This window comes from Drosophila grimshawi, unplaced genomic scaffold (assembly GCF_018153295.1).
Source record: "Drosophila grimshawi isolate 15287-2541.00 unplaced genomic scaffold, ASM1815329v1 contig_1377, whole genome shotgun sequence".
In the NCBI taxonomy this organism is placed as follows: domain Eukaryota; kingdom Metazoa; phylum Arthropoda; class Insecta; order Diptera; family Drosophilidae; genus Drosophila; species Drosophila grimshawi.
Window position 1 is genome coordinate 8,505,304 of NW_025062900.1, and position 19,316 is coordinate 8,524,619.

The 19,316-nt window shown below is 38.4% G+C and overlaps 1 protein-coding gene across 1 annotated transcript; it reads left to right on the forward strand.

Annotated features, from left to right (window-relative positions):
- The first annotated feature begins 9,454 nt into the window (after positions 1 to 9,454).
- Positions 9,455 to 19,016, forward strand: LOC6562507 (voltage-dependent calcium channel subunit alpha-2/delta-3). The gene is made up of 11 exons (XM_032736729.1): positions 9,455 to 10,219; positions 14,122 to 15,451; positions 15,512 to 15,688; positions 15,772 to 15,849; positions 15,915 to 16,291; positions 16,352 to 16,503; positions 16,566 to 17,071; positions 17,134 to 17,376; positions 17,517 to 17,610; positions 17,683 to 18,107; positions 18,184 to 19,016. The coding sequence occupies exons 1-11, from the start codon at positions 10,047 to 10,049 to the stop codon at positions 18,295 to 18,297; spliced, it is 3,669 nt and encodes a 1,222-aa protein (XP_032592620.1). The 5' UTR covers positions 9,455 to 10,046; the 3' UTR covers positions 18,298 to 19,016.
- The last annotated feature ends 300 nt before the right edge of the window (positions 19,017 to 19,316 follow it).

A 19,316-nucleotide genomic window follows, 5' to 3' on the forward strand; every position in this document is an offset into this window, starting at 1 on the left:
ACAAATGATATTATAATGTGGTTATAAAATGGCCAATATACTTCAGACGGCAAAACGAATATTAAGTTTATCGGGAAAATAAATTTGGATGATTTCCTAATTTCTCTTATAGACTTTCGATTATAATTTTCTAAATCTTTACCAGGCAGTACGAAATAATTGACTTTTTGTGCTCACAACTATTTCCATTATATTTCTAAGTGTAGAGATTAGAGATAAATTCTAATTCTAATTGAATTAATTGTACGACTATGTCAATTAACTTCATTATAAATAATTTTTAAACCACAAAAAATGTTCCGTCTCGCTTCTTTGCCAATCCAAAAGTTCTGTATGTCCAGTTGCCATTTCTTAGTAGAATTCCATGAGTTTTTACTATGCTTATGTGTGTGTAGTATCGGTGTGTACGTGGCTGCATTCGCCTGTAAATAGAAGATAATCGCTGGGGTCTGTCGCTCCATGACTCGAGTGCATTCAGTGACGGGGCACTGTCTGAACTGGTTTTGGTCTTGACTCGTCTGTTATGGCCTGTCCAACTGGCTGACTACTTTGGCTGATTGTTGTGCGCTGGCCAACGTCAATGGCATTTTCTTTAGTACGTGTTGCATGCTCTGAATTCTTTTGCAAAAAATGTTGTTTATTATTATAAAATATTTTGCTTCCTTAGGACTATTGTTGGAATTTATGATGAATATGATTGTGCGCTCCAATGCAATTGTCGTGGGACTTAATGCTGACTGGCACCATACAATTTAAATCCAAATCAATCAAATTTTAAACCACATTTTTAACGGCGCAACGAGCTTAAGCCGAACCTTTACTTGATTTAACTGAAATATGGTATTAACAGTGTATGCGTATTACGGATCTTATTATAATGGATTTAACGGCCAATAAATTACTTTTAATATGCTTGCGAAGCGCACACTTGTAAAGAGCAATTTAATTACGCATACCAAGAGTTTAATTTATATCAATAATGCTGCTTTAATGAGAAATAATCGAATATTTGATATGAATATATGTGAACTACAATTACACGTATATAAGTGCACATACACACTCATACACCCATCTTTACACCCATCGAGGACAATTTAATTGAGATATATTTGATGAATAATGCGCTTTTGTTTTTGCTGTTCCAGGTACATTTGCTCATTGCATTTTCATTACATGTGAAAGTTCGGCTTTTTAATTAATTAATATTATTAAATAGTCCCGTCATTGTTAAATTTCGCAGGTGCACTTGCTGTAAATGTAATTTTTCCTTCTTGTAAATGTCTTCAACTTTTGAATGGTCGTTTTTAAGTGCCATCAATTGCTTGTTTTTGGTACTTCCTAACCGTGCTAAGCTTTAAGCTCAAACGTTTTGAAACGGTAAAAGCTACCTAAAAGCTTGTTCGTCAATAAGCTTCTTTGGCTTATGTTGAGCTTGAATCCTTGTTTATAACCATATTTACAGGCATGGCTAAAATATTGTTACTAAATATAAGGATTTCATGCACCCCATTAATCATATACATGTATCATGCTGCAGCGGTTACAAAATGCCGGATCGGATGACTCTATCATATAGCTGCTTTAGGAACAACAGGTCGTTTTGTTGAAATAGTAAATGCATTGAATTGTTTAGTGTTTGGTGATCTCTTTTTATAATTTAAATGTTTTTCGCTGGCTTCAGGTCAAAAAGATTTAGAGTAAATAAATTTGAATATGCTCAGCGCAAATAAAGTCTTCAAGGTTGTGTAATTGTTAACATTACTGAAAGATAGCATTTTCCATTTCTAGATTGTAATATATTTAACTCTATGTAAGATATATATATGTATATCTCAATTATATAATATTCTTATAATATTCATCAGCTTCAAAGACCAGGTGAAATTAATTTTAAAAAAATCCACTAAGAATTAACAATTTTCTTAAGGTCTTAATAAATAATTCATTAAATTCTTTCATTTTTTTCCTGTTCTCCCACTTGAATACCTTTTGGCACATAGTCAACAAATGGCACAAATATCGATTCAGAACGTGAGTTTTCCCAGTTGTCGTTTAGCAATTGAAATCTATAGAATTTTCTCTAGCCTGGTATGGGATGCTTCACATAGCCTTTGTTGTTGTTCTTGTTTAAGTTGTTTTATCAATTGCATAATGCATGAGTAACAGCCACTAATACTTGCACATTCTGTCATCTATCCATACGGTGGTCATATGAATATTCACGCATTTACACACACACACACACACACGCACACTCACACACACACACACCTATAGAGAGCGTAAGTGCTGACAATACTGCCAATCGTCACAAGGATGTCAATGCTAGTGCATGTCCTATACGTGTGGCGTCTATCCGTCTGTCCATCCTTCCGACGTCTCTGCTAAATGGTCGATAGTTGTGTCCAGCATTTAAGTGGATTTTAGTCCTTTTAGTATTTTATAGGTTCGCACATGTTGAAGCCTCTGTCTCTGGGTGAGAGAAGTTTGCCATTGATGATATTTGCTTTGGTCTTGTCTTTGCCATCTCTCCCATTGTTGACATTTTAATTAGTTGCATAATGGCAGATACTTAGTATCTCAACACATTGACTCTCCTTTGCCTTTCACCGCCACGCCCTCTTCTGGCTTTATCATATGCTTTGACTTTGTTGTTTGTCAGTTAAGTTCTCGGTTTGTTTTCACCTTTAAGGGAAAAAATAACTGTGGCGAGGGTAAAAATACGATGTTGATTTGGGCAACAAAGTTGCCAAGTCAGCTATTTTCTTTGACTAATGAAGTGAATCAATGGACGGTGCTTTTGGTGTTTTTAAAAGACGCTTTTATCTACTTCAAATAAATCAATAAGGATGGAAATTGTTTCGAACTCTAGATGCTTCCCTAATTCAATTAAAACACAACATTATACTATTGGTCATCCACACATTTAGTTTCTTATTCCTGAAAAACATAGGTAAACTTAAGCGTGACCAACCCATATAAAATAAGAGTCTAAATATGTGCATGTTTGATTGTCATGGGAAATATAATTGTAAAATTTCTTGGAAGTTATCGATTTAACATGCATCTTCATATCAAAAATAAGCTAGATATTTTTGCAAAAGAAATATTAGAGAAAATCGCTATAAAATTCGTTTCAATGCAAGCCATAAAAATTGCTCACCCATTTCAAACGACTGTCATTTAACAATCTTTAATATCAATATATATATATATACTTATACTTAACACTTTTTGCTAGAGTACACAAAAAATCTGAAATGTCACTTTTCCCTGATGACTGTTCTGTGTTCTTCTTAGTTTGTCCATATTTGTCTTCTTTTTCCCATGGGAGCATAACAGTATCGAAGTTTTCTAGACCAAGAATGTATAAATAATAGTTTTTGGCTGCCTAGAGCTGGGAAACGTGCATGTCCATAAATCATATGATGTCCATCATCAGTCAAGGACACGAGCAGCCAAGCAACCAACAACAGCCTGGTCAGTCCAGCCCCCGTCTATCATGCTGGTCAAAAGGTCGTTAAATGCGCTCTGACGCCTACAAATGCCAGCGTTTGTCAACGTCAGTAAATTAATTGCAATTATACCTGTAGGTGAACAGTCAAGTTAGTAAAAAGGGGTCACATATCATTAGGAGTAACTTGAGAAAGGTGCTCTTAGAGGGTAATCGGCGAGATTAGACTACTTAATGTTATACCTCAAAAAAAATATAATTTTTTGATAATTTTCGTAATATATTTTAGTCTGATTATTTGATGTCACTAGAAACTTGCGCTGCTCATGTAATTAATATTCTTACCTACAGATTTTCTGGCCAACAAACCAATTATCGATTATAAAAAACATTTCTATATATAGATAGGCATTGCAAGTGCTTCAGAAACATGAATGTAACTCAAAACCAAAAGCAATTTACTTAAGTTAAAGCGCAAAAAGTGCCGACTGAACCAAGTGGATGAATATCTTTTTGTTTTAACGCCATTCAAGGGCGGCAGAAATTAATTGAAGATGCCAGTAGTGAGTTTTCATTGAAAAGATAAATTAACCAAAGTGGTGCAGTGAATTAGGCAAAGCCCAACAAAAACGCAAACGAATCCAGACAAAAGCTCTAACGCCTAATTAAAAAGCAAGCAAAACAGTTGGCATGATGGCAACATTAAGACCAATTCGCATTGGGCTAATGGTCACGAGGGTCGTGGGGGTCACGGGGGTCACGCCCGCACGATGATATCACAAGTCGTTTCAATATGCCATTGCAAATGCCAAAGTTGATGCCAAAACAATTATGGATTTGTATTTTAGGCAATTTGTGTGGGGATTACAGGCGAACAGATTGAGCCAGAAGTGACTTCAAGCTGCCACAAAATTTCACAATTTGAATGCCTAAGACAGAGCTTATCATAAGGCTTATTATCAATTTTGGCATTGTTTGAAACATAGGTTTATTGAAAAGCAACGGTTCTTAAATGAGAGACTGTTGTGCTACTTATTTGAATTGGGTTTCCTTTGTAAGCTAAAGCAACTGGATGACGAACTTTTTGATTCCACGATGTACTTGTTTACTCTGTCTGAGAATTATAAGCTTTACACCTTTTAAGCGATGGTTGTTTGTGAATGCAATCAAACTGAACTTAGCTTTTTTAATGATTTTTAGGATCAAATCGGATCACACAACAGGCTTGTACTAAGATGGCTTTACTCAGCAACAATTTGAGCAAGTAATATCAATTTGAAAGTAAAGAAACTCACAGGTCTCTTGACAGAACACTGTGGACTGAGAAGTCAATTAGTTAAACTAGGAACAGTCAGGCGCAGAATCAAAAAAATTTCGAACAATAAAAAGAAAACCGTCAAAGATGAAATTCTCAACTCGATAAAGATTCTATATTTTGTGCAAGAGTCAAATTTATGGAAGAAGAATTTAATGATGCCTTTTGTAACTGTCAATCAATATTTACATTCAAATTCTCACATAGCAATAATAATGCTTAAATTTATTTCAAATCTTGCGCAAATTGACTGAAACCCGTCAGAAAATTTCATTCAATTAATGGCCGACTAATTAGCGGTTTTGGTTTTGGTATCACACACATCAGATACGAGAGGTATGCGAATGATATAAATGTTTTTACAAATGAGTCGAATTACAAATTAGCAAAGCATAAATTAATTAAAATGTGGACTGCTTAATGAGGGCGTTTCGGACTCACATTATATAATCACATGTCGGTGTTCGGTGTGTATGTGTGTGTCAAGAGAAAGGATAACAATAATGTGTCAACAACAGTGCTCACAATGCGTATGCGTACGTCTGTGTGTGTGTGTGTGTGCAGAGAGACAAAGGGACACAAGGACACGTGCCGAAGTGGCCATAATTTAGGGTATAAGCACTGTAAATGGGCACAAGTTCATAAATTATCGCCCTTGCCGGCCAAGAGGCGTGAAATTTATGGAGCTGTTTGTTTTGAACTCGAGATTTTTTTGTCAGCTGATATGCAATTAAGACCATGCGAATACTTTGAAAGCTTCGAAGAACATTCATGTTTTCATCCCTATATATAGAGGGATGTCCATGCTGTCAGAGAATATGCTCCCTACATCCCAGCACACAACAACAATATTGTTGTATATTATTTCAAAAATGTCAACTGGTTCGAACTTTACATCCATCACACTCTCGCACTCTTTATCTCCTGGTTCGTCTGGTCTGGTCTAGGCCCCGATTATTTCCGGTGACCGCGTACACAACAATTTTGCCCATTGGCAGCAAACATTTTGGTTTAAGGACATGTGGTCAAACTGAAATGCTGGCATAGAGAACAGCGCCAACCAACTGTAAATAACAGGAAGCAGGGGAAAGAGCAATGAGCTCACTGCGCATAATTTAAGCTTAACGCTAGATTAAAGAATGAAAGAAAAGCAAACTAAAAGCAATAAGTAGATACAGTTTTCAAAGGACATTCAATGGCCTCTGAAAACGCCTCTAAAAGTACGAGTATCATCGAAATTCGTATGCCAATAAATGTATAAGATATTCATGTACCCAAAATTGTCACAAAGGATACACATACACATCGAATTTCAAACACACACACACACACACATTGAAAAATTGGCATGCAATTGGCAGCAGCCCAACGGCAAAAATGGCAAAAATGGCAAATGTCAACTGACACTGGTATCAGGCTCTATACAATTTTTTCTATTTTTCTTTGTTCTTCACTATATCTGTTTGGTGTTACTCAAACATTGGTGACCGTCGTGGGGAGCAGCGAAGTAAAATGAAAAATAGGTGAGTCTACATGCTATAGATGAGCATTCGCCTATTCACGTATAGGGTGTTCACTGTCAAATAGTATTCGATTTTTATATATGGCCAATAAGGACTTCACTACAAATACTCGATCTAAAATTGTCAATATGAATTTGCGAAGTAAAATGAGAGAAAAGGTAAGTTTCCAAGCTATTGTTGAGACTAAGAATCTTAAATACCTTCGTTACTAATTCTCTAAAAATAAATTTTAAAATGCCAATTTTGATATCGATTTTCTATTTTAAAAAGGGCTACAAAAAATCGTAGTAAGAAAAGCATTAAACTGCCAAAGCCTTCGTTTCTAATACTCGAAAAAGATTGGTTTTAATTGGCAATTTTTATTTCACTTCACTTACTTCGCAAAGCTGCTCCGATTTTTATTAGAAATCATCGCTTTAGTGTTGCCTATTTGATCATCATTTTAATTTAGCTCTCTTGAGATAATTGAATTCACTGAAGCAAATGTGTACTAAAGAACACCCTCTGCCTAACCGGGCTTGAAGTTTTCACTGCTGTTTTATTTTTTGTATCATTTTCTTGATTATCAATTCGATTTTTATATGCATGGCCCAGAAACCTAGCGCATATTGTTCGGGACAACAAGAATGAACAAAGCAAAAAGCAAAAAAAAAAGAAAAGCAAAAGAAAAGAAAAGGTGGCAAAACTTTTCAACTGCTAAAAGTTTTTGATATGCTTCGAGGCGTTTCGATTCGATTGGGTTGCGTTTTTTTTTTTTTTGTGTGCTGACAGTTATTGAAGTTGTTTTTCTCATTATTTTCTCTGTTTTTTGCTTGTGTATGCATGAGTTTTGCTCTCTGAGGTGTTCGCACCGCTTGGGTCCCACTAATTAGGAATTCAGTTAACTTTTCAGTTAGTTATTAAAGTGTAATCAGCATCAAAGCATGTGCCTTAAGTGCGCGACACTTATGCCTTACAGTCTTATCACTTGCGGGCCACTGCGCGACTCATAAATTTCATGCAAATGAAATGCACCCAAGTCAACATTGTGGGTCTTACCTTGCCATCTTGGCATAGACACCCAAGAAGTTTCAGGACATGTCAGGACAACACACGCACATAACATACACACACGGTCTCATTTTTATGGTAGTTGCGTGTTTGGCATCAGCCGCAAATTATGCTCATTATGATGTAACAAGGAAAAGCAAGGGGCTTACGCTCGGGTAGCCCTCGAAAGTATGCTATGCGAAATAAAAATGCCAGCTCGTAATTAAGCCTACCTCAGTACAAAATAGACAAGGTGTGTCTACGGAAGTCTAAATACCCTTGCCAATTTATCTGTATCTCATATTAAATTAATTTAACTTTATGGTATAGTAAATAGATAATGTTAAGATAACTGGATTTAATAATGATCTTTCAAAGATTCAAAACTATTTCAGATAAACAGAAAGAGCATCAGAAATCTCATTATTACACAACTTTCAAGAAACCATTAAGTTCATTATACAAAAACCAGATTATTCTGTTGACATCATTCTTGTTGTCCAATATTCATAAGTTATTGCTAATAATTTATGATTAAATCTTCTTATTGGAGAATTCGATTTCTTGCTTTCAGCAAAGAGAAAAAGTATCTACAGGAACGCATTTGAACCTTCTTTTTAAGACCAAACGGCTCGGCTATGCCCTTTCCTGGCACAGACAAGAATCGCCGTTTTCCCAGCTTTGTGTTCAGCCAACTGCAGGCAACTGCACTAAAAAGTGTCCTTCACGTTGTGATCCTTGTGCAGAGGCAGCTGTTCTTGTTGTTGCTGTTGTTGTTGTATTTAAAAGTAAAACGCTGTTGAGTTCATTAAAAATTTGACTAAGTGCGTTGTCATCATCATCATCATCCATGCGACTGCCCTCCGTGACCCGATCCCATCCGCACTTTCACTCCGACTCCCAAACCCCACCTCTGCAGTCAGCCCAGGCACTTGTTTTCCTACATGTCCTTATTGCTGTTATGATGATGTGAACCGTGACTACGACAGGCATATACTTCAACTTTATGTGTATATTTATATATATATATGTATGTATGTAATTGTGTGTGTGGAAATTGTTTTGCCAGCAAATATGTTATTTTGTGCTGAGCTCAGTAGAAAAAATGCTTTGCCACGAATCTGCACCGAATAATTCCCCGCAGCCTAATTTGGATTTATGAAGCATTTAAGAAGCAAAAGCAACGGAAATTAATTATTTATCGTATTAAAAGAGCTTAGCGGTAACGATGTTGAATTTCACATAAAAATTAACAATTGAATTCCTGTACTGAGATTTGTAGCTATAAATAATTAATTATAATGTGCAGTGTGTCAGTTGCAATTTAAAAGCTATTTTGAATTCGATTTATATTATTTATAAGCATAAAATGCAAAGTCATAACTTTAAGAGCTACGAATCTGAAGTTTGGACTGAAACATTCTTGCAGGACATACTTGAACATTAAGTAATCGAAAATTTTATAAAATATATATACAAAAAAAAACCATATAATTGCCAATAAAAAAAATGTATACAAATTAATTCATTTATTATTTTCTGATCTATTTTTAAAGTATACAATACATTTATTTGCAGACTCTCAGGTTAACCTCTTAACATACATATTAATTTATACAAGTCAGAAATCGAAATAGACCTCTTAACAGAAAATTGAATTGATTCAACATATATAAAAAAATAATAAAAAGTTGTCCAAATAATGAAATCGCCTGCCAAGAAAAACACTTAAGAACAACGCTCTCGAACAGAGCTCTCACATTTTGTCTCTTAGCAGAAAGTTTGGCTCTCTGTTGTGAATATGCGTCGCAAAGCAAAACAGGCAATAAGAAGCAGAACAGACGGAATGCCATTGTATGTGGCACCACAAGCGGAATCCCTCATGACAAAATCAATAGGAACCAAAACAGCTGTGCCGCCAGCCAAGGCAAACGTAAACAAGCAAAACGGAGGAAAACTTTGACAGCCAGAGACAAACACACACATAGTGAGATAGAGAGAGAGAGTGTGTGTGTGTGTGTAAGAGAGCGGTACTATAAATAGGGCAACATCAGAGAAAGAGCCGCTCGCTCTCTTGCTCTCGCAGGCTGGGCCAGCCAACATTCTGTACATTTTCCGATTTTCTACTTTAGTCAAACGCAGCTCTTCAACGTTGGCGGTAGCCAAAAATCAAGCGGAAAACTCAACGTCGCTCACACACAAACACAACACTCACTCACTCATACACAAACACACACACATAGTCACACATACACACACACACACTAACAGAGACACACACGTACACAGTGACAGTGTGCCATATGTGTAATCAAAACGAACGGGCCGCACTAAGAACAAAAGTTTATATATAGAAAATTGTACGCACAGCTGAGGGAAAATAAATTCGGTGTGCAGCTGAAAATAAATTAACGAGAACTACGAAGATTTTTCAGTTCAGTTGTATCTTATTATTTTTACATATTTTGTATGCAATAAATGGTATATTACGCATACGCCGCGTGTGGTGAAAAATAACTGGCGAGAAAGTCTGCGTCTGGCGCCAGCGTCAGCGCCGCTGCTGACGTCGCGACTCCACCCAAAATTGTATACCAAATTTGGTAGCAAACAGTAGTTGCCCTTGCTTAAATATTGCATTGGTGCATTGGTTAATGTGAAAACTGTACGTGTGTGTGTGTGTGTGTGCAACAGCAGCAAACAAAAATTTAAAAATGCTAGCAAAATGTTTGGTTCATGCGAAAAGTTGATGACACATTTTGCTGTAGTTTTGACCGCATTTCTTGTCTCCCAGCCGCTGTTGTTGTTGCTGATCTGCGGTCCGCCAGCGACACCGCATGGCGACCCCGCATCATCATTATCCACATTTCTGGTGGACGCCTCCGCCGCGGATGAAGCGTAAGTTCTGCACAAATATTATCTATCATATTATCTTTACTCTTTAAATTTACTCTTCGGCTTCATCGGAGTGACCAATTGTTTTTGGCGCGTTCAAAACAAGTCCATTAATGGGCGTGTTCCCATCATTATCATCATCAACATTCTGCTCGTCCCCATCCTAGTCCTTGTTGGGCTGTCGTTGTGCTCGTCGCGTTGTCGACGTCGCTCGTTAATTTTTCGAACATTTTATGCTAATTTTTTTTGGCAGCCACCATCAACTCACGTTTCTTATCGAAAGCCCTGCGAGTCATGAGTTCGGCATGTGCGCTATAGCCATGTGTAGCGCATATAGAAAGCAGGGTATTTGCGATTAAACTAATTCATATTTTTCATAAAATTAAATATGAAACATTAAAAATTTCGTTGGCCACTAGTCAGTTAGTCGGCATAAGGCTGTTTCATTCACATAGATATTGTAGATTATACAAAATAAAATTAATTATAAATATATCATTTTTAAAACCAATATTCCAGTCGAGAGAGCTCGACTATGAGATGTATGCAGTTATATATACAATTATCTTCCTTAACAGATTTTGATGAAATTTTAACTGATGATCCATATCATGAATATAAAATATAAAATTATGGTTTTTATTGATGTTGTTCATCGATTTGTAAAAATTATTGGGGAAATTATGAGAATTGTCAATCAAATTTAACAAACGTAATCTGCGTAAGGTATTCAAAGTGTCAGATATGGGCGTACGCAGGGAGAGGCTGCTGTACCACCTCCTTGCTCCCTTCAAATGCAAATTTGAGAGTAACTTATAACTCGATGTTTCGCCCTTCGCGTAAAGTTACGACTACTACGACACTACATATTTTTGCATAATTTCATAATATCCATCATACCCATTTTGAAAAGATATCATTGTCAGCATAGCAATGAGTAATTTTCTATTTCACTTTTAGGATGAGTAATCCCATATTCATAAATAGATAATTTGTCATCTTAACAAGTTTTCCCCAAAGAACTTGTCTGTTTGTGTTCCCCCCTTTTTTTCACTTAAATCCATTAACTTTTCTTATAGCCTTGTTTGCAGCGTATTACGTAGTCGTTTTACGCAGATGTTTAACATTCTCACTGGGTTTCTCTGCCCTGTGCGCTTTGCGTGTTTACGCGTTTGTCTTTTGTTTCGAATTTTCATTTCATCGCGTGAGTATGTGTGCTGGGTGTGTGTGTGTGTGTGTGAGAGAGATAGAGAGTGTGCGTCAACGTATTTGCCCACAATTTCAGCTACTGCCGCCGCCGACGACAACGAACCTTTTTTCTGCCTATTTCTGCTGCTGGTTTTGGGTCCTTACAATTTCATAAGTCACATAAAAGAATTATTTGTCTGGCATGTTGACTTGGGGCCACAGCAGGTACTACAGACGTCTATTTACGCGTAATGCATATTTTATTGGACATTTTGCAAGCCCGCCTAAAAGTCGTCGTTCTATTAATTTGACGCCAACCTTTTCGGGGCACAGGGCGGCGAAGTTTAGGCCAGTTTAGCTTACTTAACCAGTCGCTGCTCGGCAAACAGGCGTCAGGCTACGGGCCAAGCAAATACAATTAGGAAATGTAATTAAATCAAAAAGTAAACGCAATAACCGGCTCAGCCATTACATTTTGACATGCACAAGAATCATACGCTTAGAACTTACCTGGCCAATCCTAAATTTTCAGCTAATAAAAAAAGTTCATTTTCATAAATTAGCCAAGGATTAATTTTGAAAATTTGAGGCGTGCTGCGTAGCTATAAGAAATGGCCAATGATCTCATAATTTTGAATATAATATACACATAGTTTCCGTATTTTCGATTCATATTTTGAACTGGTAAAAGTTTATTCTCTAAAGAACTATTAGATACTTAACAATAAATTTAATCAACTCAAGCCCCTAGCCATAATTTAGAGCGTGACAGTTCATTTGATATTTAAAAATCGTTGGGAAGAAAATACATTTTTATTTGAATTTAAATAAGATCAAAACATTTCCCACTTGCCGAACAACAATTCCGAAAAATGCTCCGCTAACACTTTTAGTGTTAATTAAATTGCAGTACAGATTTTAAATTTAAAATAACTAATAACTTATATTAAGTGAAGCATTCAAATAATCCCAAACAAAATTCTTGCTAAAATATGGACAATCCAGACAGCAAACAGAACACTTCAAAGGCTTTTAAATTTCAAATTGACTGGCAGAAAACTATATAATTTATGATCATACGAACATAAATTGCAATCGTTTTATGAGTTGTTCTTTTCTTTTTTTTGCGTTGGCGCACTGCGCACATTAATAGAAAATGGCCATTGGCCAGGAGCACATAAAAAAAAATTAGTGTAAATTGTAAGAAAAACCAAAAATAATCATTAACAAAGAAAATTAAATAAAAACACAATGTGGAAAACCAAAAAAAAAAAACTTGGCAACCCACAAGCAGCAATACAATGTTCACGTTCCCAACGCCCACAACAAGACAGTCCGATTTAGAGCAGATAAGAGCGGACCCCATTTAAAAACAATGTGAGACGAACAGAAGTTGCGATTAGGTGGGGCGGATGGGGGACAACTGACTAGCCCACAAAGGAATGGTGAATTTAATTGAACAACTCCAAAATGTAATAAAAATCTCGTTACAACTACACGAACAACAACAACATCAACAATTAAACTTGAGAATCGGCGCTGCCAACACTTGTATGCAGCAAAGTAACTGTGTCAAAGGCAAAGCGCCAATGGCCATAGTACTGAATTGAAAATGGCCGCAGCAGCGCCACCGGCAGCCGCGGCAGCTACAAACGCATAACACAAAGAGAGCGCAAAAAGAGCGCAAAGAGAGCGCACACCAATTGTCAAATCGCATGAGAGAGCGAGATGGCAGATGGTATGCGCAGGTTTGCTCTGATTTCCAACATATTTATCTTGAGTTTGTAGGTCAGACATTTCGTATTTTCGATGATCTGCAAATTAGTTGGAATATTTGAAATTGATTTACTATATTTAATCAGATTTTCAAAGATAAGCAAAAATTAAATCAAATCAAAAAAATAATGTAATAATAATGTGTGTATTATTAATATATTTCATATTATTAATAATTTATAATTTCCTTATACAACTTAATTATAATTGTGTTTAATTCAATATATTATAAAAACCATTCTTAAACGTTCTGTAGATCATTGCAATCCTTAATTGCTGTAAATTAAATTAAGAGCATTATATTTTAAGAGAATCTGCAATTTAAGAGCTTTTGGTTAAACATGCGCGCGCATTAACTAGGCACTTGTTGATTTCTCACACTCACGCATACACACACATGCAAGCAAAGCCAAATCACAGCTGTTTCTGCCCGCTGCCTGTGATACGACGCTGCTGCGCTGCTGCTGCCAAATCAGCTTTTGACTTAGCCACTTTCTTTGGCACACGCACACACACACACACATACACGCACACACACAGATGCTGCCCTGTGCATCCCGGGCTCTTTATCAACACTCTCATGACTGACATGTGCGCTAATTTAATTAGTGGTCTTGTTGGACCACTTGCACGTCGACAGGTGGTTGACATTTCGTTTTAGGGGCAGCCGTGACGTGCCACTTGAGGTTGCCAGACTGCCAGACTGCTTGCCGTTTTTCATAAAAACTAACGTGAATTGAATAATTTAAATGCAGCACTTAGATAACATTAAATAAGCCAGGAATAAAATAAGCAATTAGATCGACTCAAAGAACAGACCGCCTTTTGCCAAATAAACTTATAAATTTTAAAATTCTTACAATTTTCTTAATCTTCTTAATTCAAATTATAATATCAATATTCATGCTAATATTTAATGTAATTCTTGAAAATCATTTCAGTGTTGGCAAATGGGCGACACAGTTTGGCGACGAGCTGTTTCTGATGGCCCAAAAGATAACCAAATCGCAACAGATCAAAGCGAAATACAAGGAGTACAATGCCCGCGTCGAGCTCAAAAATGGCACCGAACTGATCAAGTCGATAACGGCCAATGTTGGCAAAATGCTGGCGCGCAAAATGGACGCAGTGCGCTGCATTCAGGAACGGGCGGAGAGTGTCAACGAGAACTTTGAATTCAATCTAACGTCCGCAAAGGCCAACTTCACCTATTACTCCAGTAAATATTCCAAATTCAATGGGAACAGCTCGGAGGAGCTGGAGCCGGGTGAGAAGGAGTACGCGTTCATGTATCGCGATATGACTCTGAATCCGGATACACATTTCTACAATATATCCGTAGACACGGAGCACAGTTCGGTGCATGTGCCGTCCAATGTGTGGGATCGTGCGCCGCATGTGCTCAAAACGATTCAATGGTCGGAACAGCTGGATGAGGTCTTCCGCCAAAACTATCAGTCCGATCCGGCTCTGTCGTGGCAATACTTTGGCTCCGACACGGGCATCCTGCGTCACTATCCCGCCTCGCTGTGGTCGGACTCGCGTGCCAATAAACTGGATGCGGACACATACGATTGTCGCAAGCGTTCGTGGTACATTGAGACGGCGACATGCTCCAAGGATATTGTAATACTGCTGGATCATTCCGGCTCGATGACGGGACATCGAAATCATGTGGCCAAGTTCACCATACGCAGCATTCTGGACACCTTCTCCAACAATGATTTCTTTACGATCTTTCGCTATTCGAGTGAGGTGGAAGGCATTATTCCTTGCTTTAAGAATGCCCTCGTACAGGCCACGCCGGAGAATATCGATGTGTTTAATACGGCAATTGCCGAGCTACCTGATCCGGAGGGCTATGCGAACCTAACGCTCGCCTACGAGCAGGCCTTCCAAATCCTGCGCACCTACTACGTGTCTCGACGCTGCAACGAAACATCCACCTGCAATCAGGCCATTATGCTGGTCACCGACGGCGTTGCCGGCAACACCACCGACATTTTCGAGAAATACAACTATGGCAACGGCGAGAATGGCACTTCACGGATGAATGTGCGCATCTTTACCTATCTACTTGGCAAGGAGGTGACGAAGGTGCGCGAGATTCAATGGATGGCATGCCTGAATCGGGGCTACTACTCCCACGTCCAAACATTGGACGAGGTGCATGAGGAGGTGCTCAAGTATGTGGACGTCATTGCCACGCCTCTGGTGCTGCAGAATGACAAGCATCCGCCCACCTGGACGCACGCCTTTACAGACAAAACGGTGCGTTGACAGTTGCCTCAAATTTCATCGCAAACGTAATTGAATGTTTCCCACTTTTAGTATGATCCCATGAACAGCACGGAACGACGACCCCGACTTATGATAGCCGTGGGCGTGCCCGCCTTTGATCGGTCCTATCGCCATGAGAACAGCACCAGACGGAGAGCTCGGCTGCTGGGTGTGGCTGGCACGGATGTGCCTGTGGAGGACATTGATAAGCTAACGCTGCCCTATAAGGTTTGCGAATTGTATATCCTTTATCCCATTCAAGGAAGTTAACTCTTCTTGTCACTTATTAATACGATGTGCATTGCTTACAGCTGGGCGTCAATGGCTATTCCTTTGTGGTGTCCAACAATGGCTATGTACTGCTCCATCCGGATCTGCGACCCATTGGCGTAAGCAGCGTGCCTAATCCCTACAATTGTGATTTAAACATTTATATTTTCTGTAAACTCCGCAGTCTAATGGCAAAATGAATCCCAATTACAATAGCATCGATTTCACCGAAGTGGAGCATCTGGCTGAGGATCAGAGTCCACGTCAACCCGGTGACTCCATATTGAATATACGCGGCGCCATGGTGCATCACGAGTCCAAGGAGTTTAAGAATATTCCGGTTAAGTTCCACTACGACAAAATGCGTCGCGTCTCCGAGGAGAAACAGGATTACTTCTTTGCACCGCTACCGAATACGCCATTTACATTGGGCATTGTTATGCCCAGCGAATATGGCAAGACCTGGATCAAAGTGGGCGATGAGGTGGACAAAAACAAACACATGAAGGTTAACATATCCGAGTTTTTCATTGGCGAGAACTGGAAAGTGCATCCCGATTGGTATGTTGAAATAAAAAAAAAATCAACTTGCTGAAAGTTGTGTAACGCATTTTTCAATAGGGTCTATTGCAAGTATCATTATCTGGAGGGACACGAATTCAAAACGCCCGAAGCAGAGCTACGTGAGTTTCTCGATAAGATGATGAAAATGGACTGGAAATGGCCAGAACAATATGCCGAGGACGAGTCCGATTGGGATGACAAAGATGATTGTATGTATGCCCAGATGTTCAAATAATCTTAGCCAGTTCAACCACAACTCAATATTTGACAGTGAATTGCGGCCGCAAAACGCTCGGAGATGATGCCTACTACTGCAACAAGGAGCTGGTGCACTTGCTCATCTTCGACGCCAAGGTGACAAACTCTAGCTACGGCGAATGGAAGTTCGAGAATGAACAGGAGCGTCAGCTGATCGAACGCTTTGGTGCCACGCTGCGCTATGTGGCCACAATGAGTGGCCTCACACGCTGGCAGTTCATCTACGGCGAGGTGGAGGTCGATACGGATCAGGAGTTTGGAGATTATCATACGACAGCCATCGATGAGACATGGTACAAGAGTGCCATACTGCAGCATCATCAGGGTAACACCGAGAGCTTTGTCTATTCGGTGAAGCACTACAATGATCCGTTGGAGGATAGCGATCTCAAGGTCACCGCGTCACATGCCATATTTCCGCGCGACGGCGGCAAGGAGGCGCCCGCCTGCGTCGTCGGCTTCCAATTCTCCCATGCACGCATGTGGGAGCGTTTCTTCAACATCACCGCCGAGGATAATGTGAGTATCGAAGCTAACAAACATATAAACAGATTTGTATATATATAAAAAAATCCTTCCAGTGCAACAATTGTCTGCCCATTTGCACGGATGATGACGTTGATTGTGTGGTCATTGATAACAATGCGTACATTGTTGTTGGTCAGAACATCAACACGACGGGCAAATTCTTTGGCGAATTCCATGGCGATGTTATGGCCGCCATGGTGCAGAAGGGCATCTTTCAGAGCATCGAGGTCTACGACTATCAGGAACTGTGCAAAGTGGAAGCCACAACGCCCAGCGATGGACACAGCTTACTTCATGTGAGTTGACAGTTGATTGTCTACAACATAATTACAATAATTATTAATGGGCTGCGAAGCAATTCACCAACAGAGTTTTAGTCGTTTTATGGGATTTAGCCTTTTTTATGCACACACATTAATTTGTAAATGTTTTACAGCCGCTGAAAGTGCTGGGCCTGGTCTGGAAGTGGCTGATAGCGCAACTCTTCTTGCACTACCAGAGGGTTCAATGGTGGGTGGATGGTGCGCCCTGTAAGTAAACAATTGAAACCCAATCAGCAATATCAACAACATCTATAATCCATATATATTCTGTACAATTAGTTATGGAATATTTGGACAATATCGAGGATGAGTATGTAGCTGTGGGCGATAGGAATTCACCATCGGCAGCCAAGCCTAAGGAAGATGGCGATGATGGTGAGGCCATATTTCAGGACCCGGAACCTGAGCCCGTCTACAAAGCATGCGATATGCACTCAACGCTATATGCGCTGCAACCCGAAGCGCTGATTGGCATCACTGACTATGTGGAGGTGCCATCGACGCGTCCGTTTCTGGTGAAAAAGATACCCAATACGAATCTGGTGCTGGTGGTTGTCAATGTGCTGATGCCATCGCGCAGTGTACGCCTCACCACCGAACCTCAGCCCATAACTGACTACGAAGAGGAATTTCCCTGCTACAAGCTCAACATGAGCTTCTACGAGCGGAGACGCATCGAGGAGTGCTACACGGAACACGAGGATGTAAGTGAAAGAAAGATAGTATAAATTTATATATATATATATCTCTCTAATGATAATGACACCCTTTTTGTTGTAGGAGGAACTGTTCACCTATTGCGGCAATGCCTCGCGGCTGGGTTTGACGCTTCAGCTGCTGCCGCTGACCATTATTTTGATGTTTTACTTGACGCGCTGCTTTATGCGAGTCTAGTTTATACAATCTATATATATATATATACATACATATACCTATGTACTATTGCGATCTATTTGTTTTTAGATTGAAATCTATTATGTAGTACAATTCTAGTCGAATGTTTAACAAGAACAACAACAAGAAAATGAGAAACCAACCAAAACAAAAAGGCACAATCTAAAAAAACACCTTAAGCATGTTTAGCAACAACAATTTCAACTTTTAGACTTACAAAATACGCCAAATGTTAGGAGAAATCGTTTTATCCTACAAAATACTAAACAGATTAGTGGTTAAGCAGTCAAAAGAGTCCCAATGAGTATATTTAGTATTCCTATTATTTCCCCCATTATTTTGCTCTTTTGACTTTATACCAAAATGTTGTAAGAAATATTAAGTTTTTAATATATATGCATATTATTTGATATGCATAGACTTAGTTAAATATCCCACGTTTCGGTAATGATTCTTACAGCTTAAAAATGGTAAACCAAATGCCAAATATTGACGAGAAACGAATGAAACCAAAAATAATTCAACTGACAATTATTTTTGTAATTTTATAAAATTTGTTGATTTTTAAATGAATAAATGTAAACGTATGACACACAGAGAAACAACACTATATAAATATTTTGACCCTTTGCCCAATCGAATAATATATGAAAGTCCCTCTAAATTCATTAGCTTTTCGTATACAATCAAAATAATTTTAAATGATTAAAATCAAGCGATACGTATAAATATTATATATAATATATATATTTAATGTATGCAAAATGTTTATATAGATATCGGTTAATGGCTATTCAAAGTTTATATATGGTTTTGTATATGTATTTTAATATGTACCAAGTATTTGTAACGATTTTATTGTATTTTGTAACAATGGTATCTTTGTTTAACGCTCGCACAGACAACACACACAGACACACACAACTTGCACTTAAATCAAGAAGCCAACTTTGGAGTAACCGAAGTTTAAATACTCTTGCCAATATATTATTTGAATGTTAAAGAATATCTCTGAAAAA

What these genes read in the sequence shown, in the direction of transcription:
- LOC6562507 (XM_032736729.1), top strand. Translation starts at nt 10,047, where the DNA reads ATGTTTGGTTCATGCGAAAAGTTGATGACACATTTTGCTGTAGTTTTG. An exon ending in ACATCACCGCCGAGGATAAT is followed by an intron (nt 17,072 to 17,133) that starts GTGAGTATCGAA and finishes AAATCCTTCCAG; the next exon opens with TGCAACAATTGTCTGCCCAT. An exon ending in ATGGACACAGCTTACTTCAT is followed by an intron (nt 17,377 to 17,516) that starts GTGAGTTGACAG and finishes AATGTTTTACAG; the next exon opens with CCGCTGAAAGTGCTGGGCCT.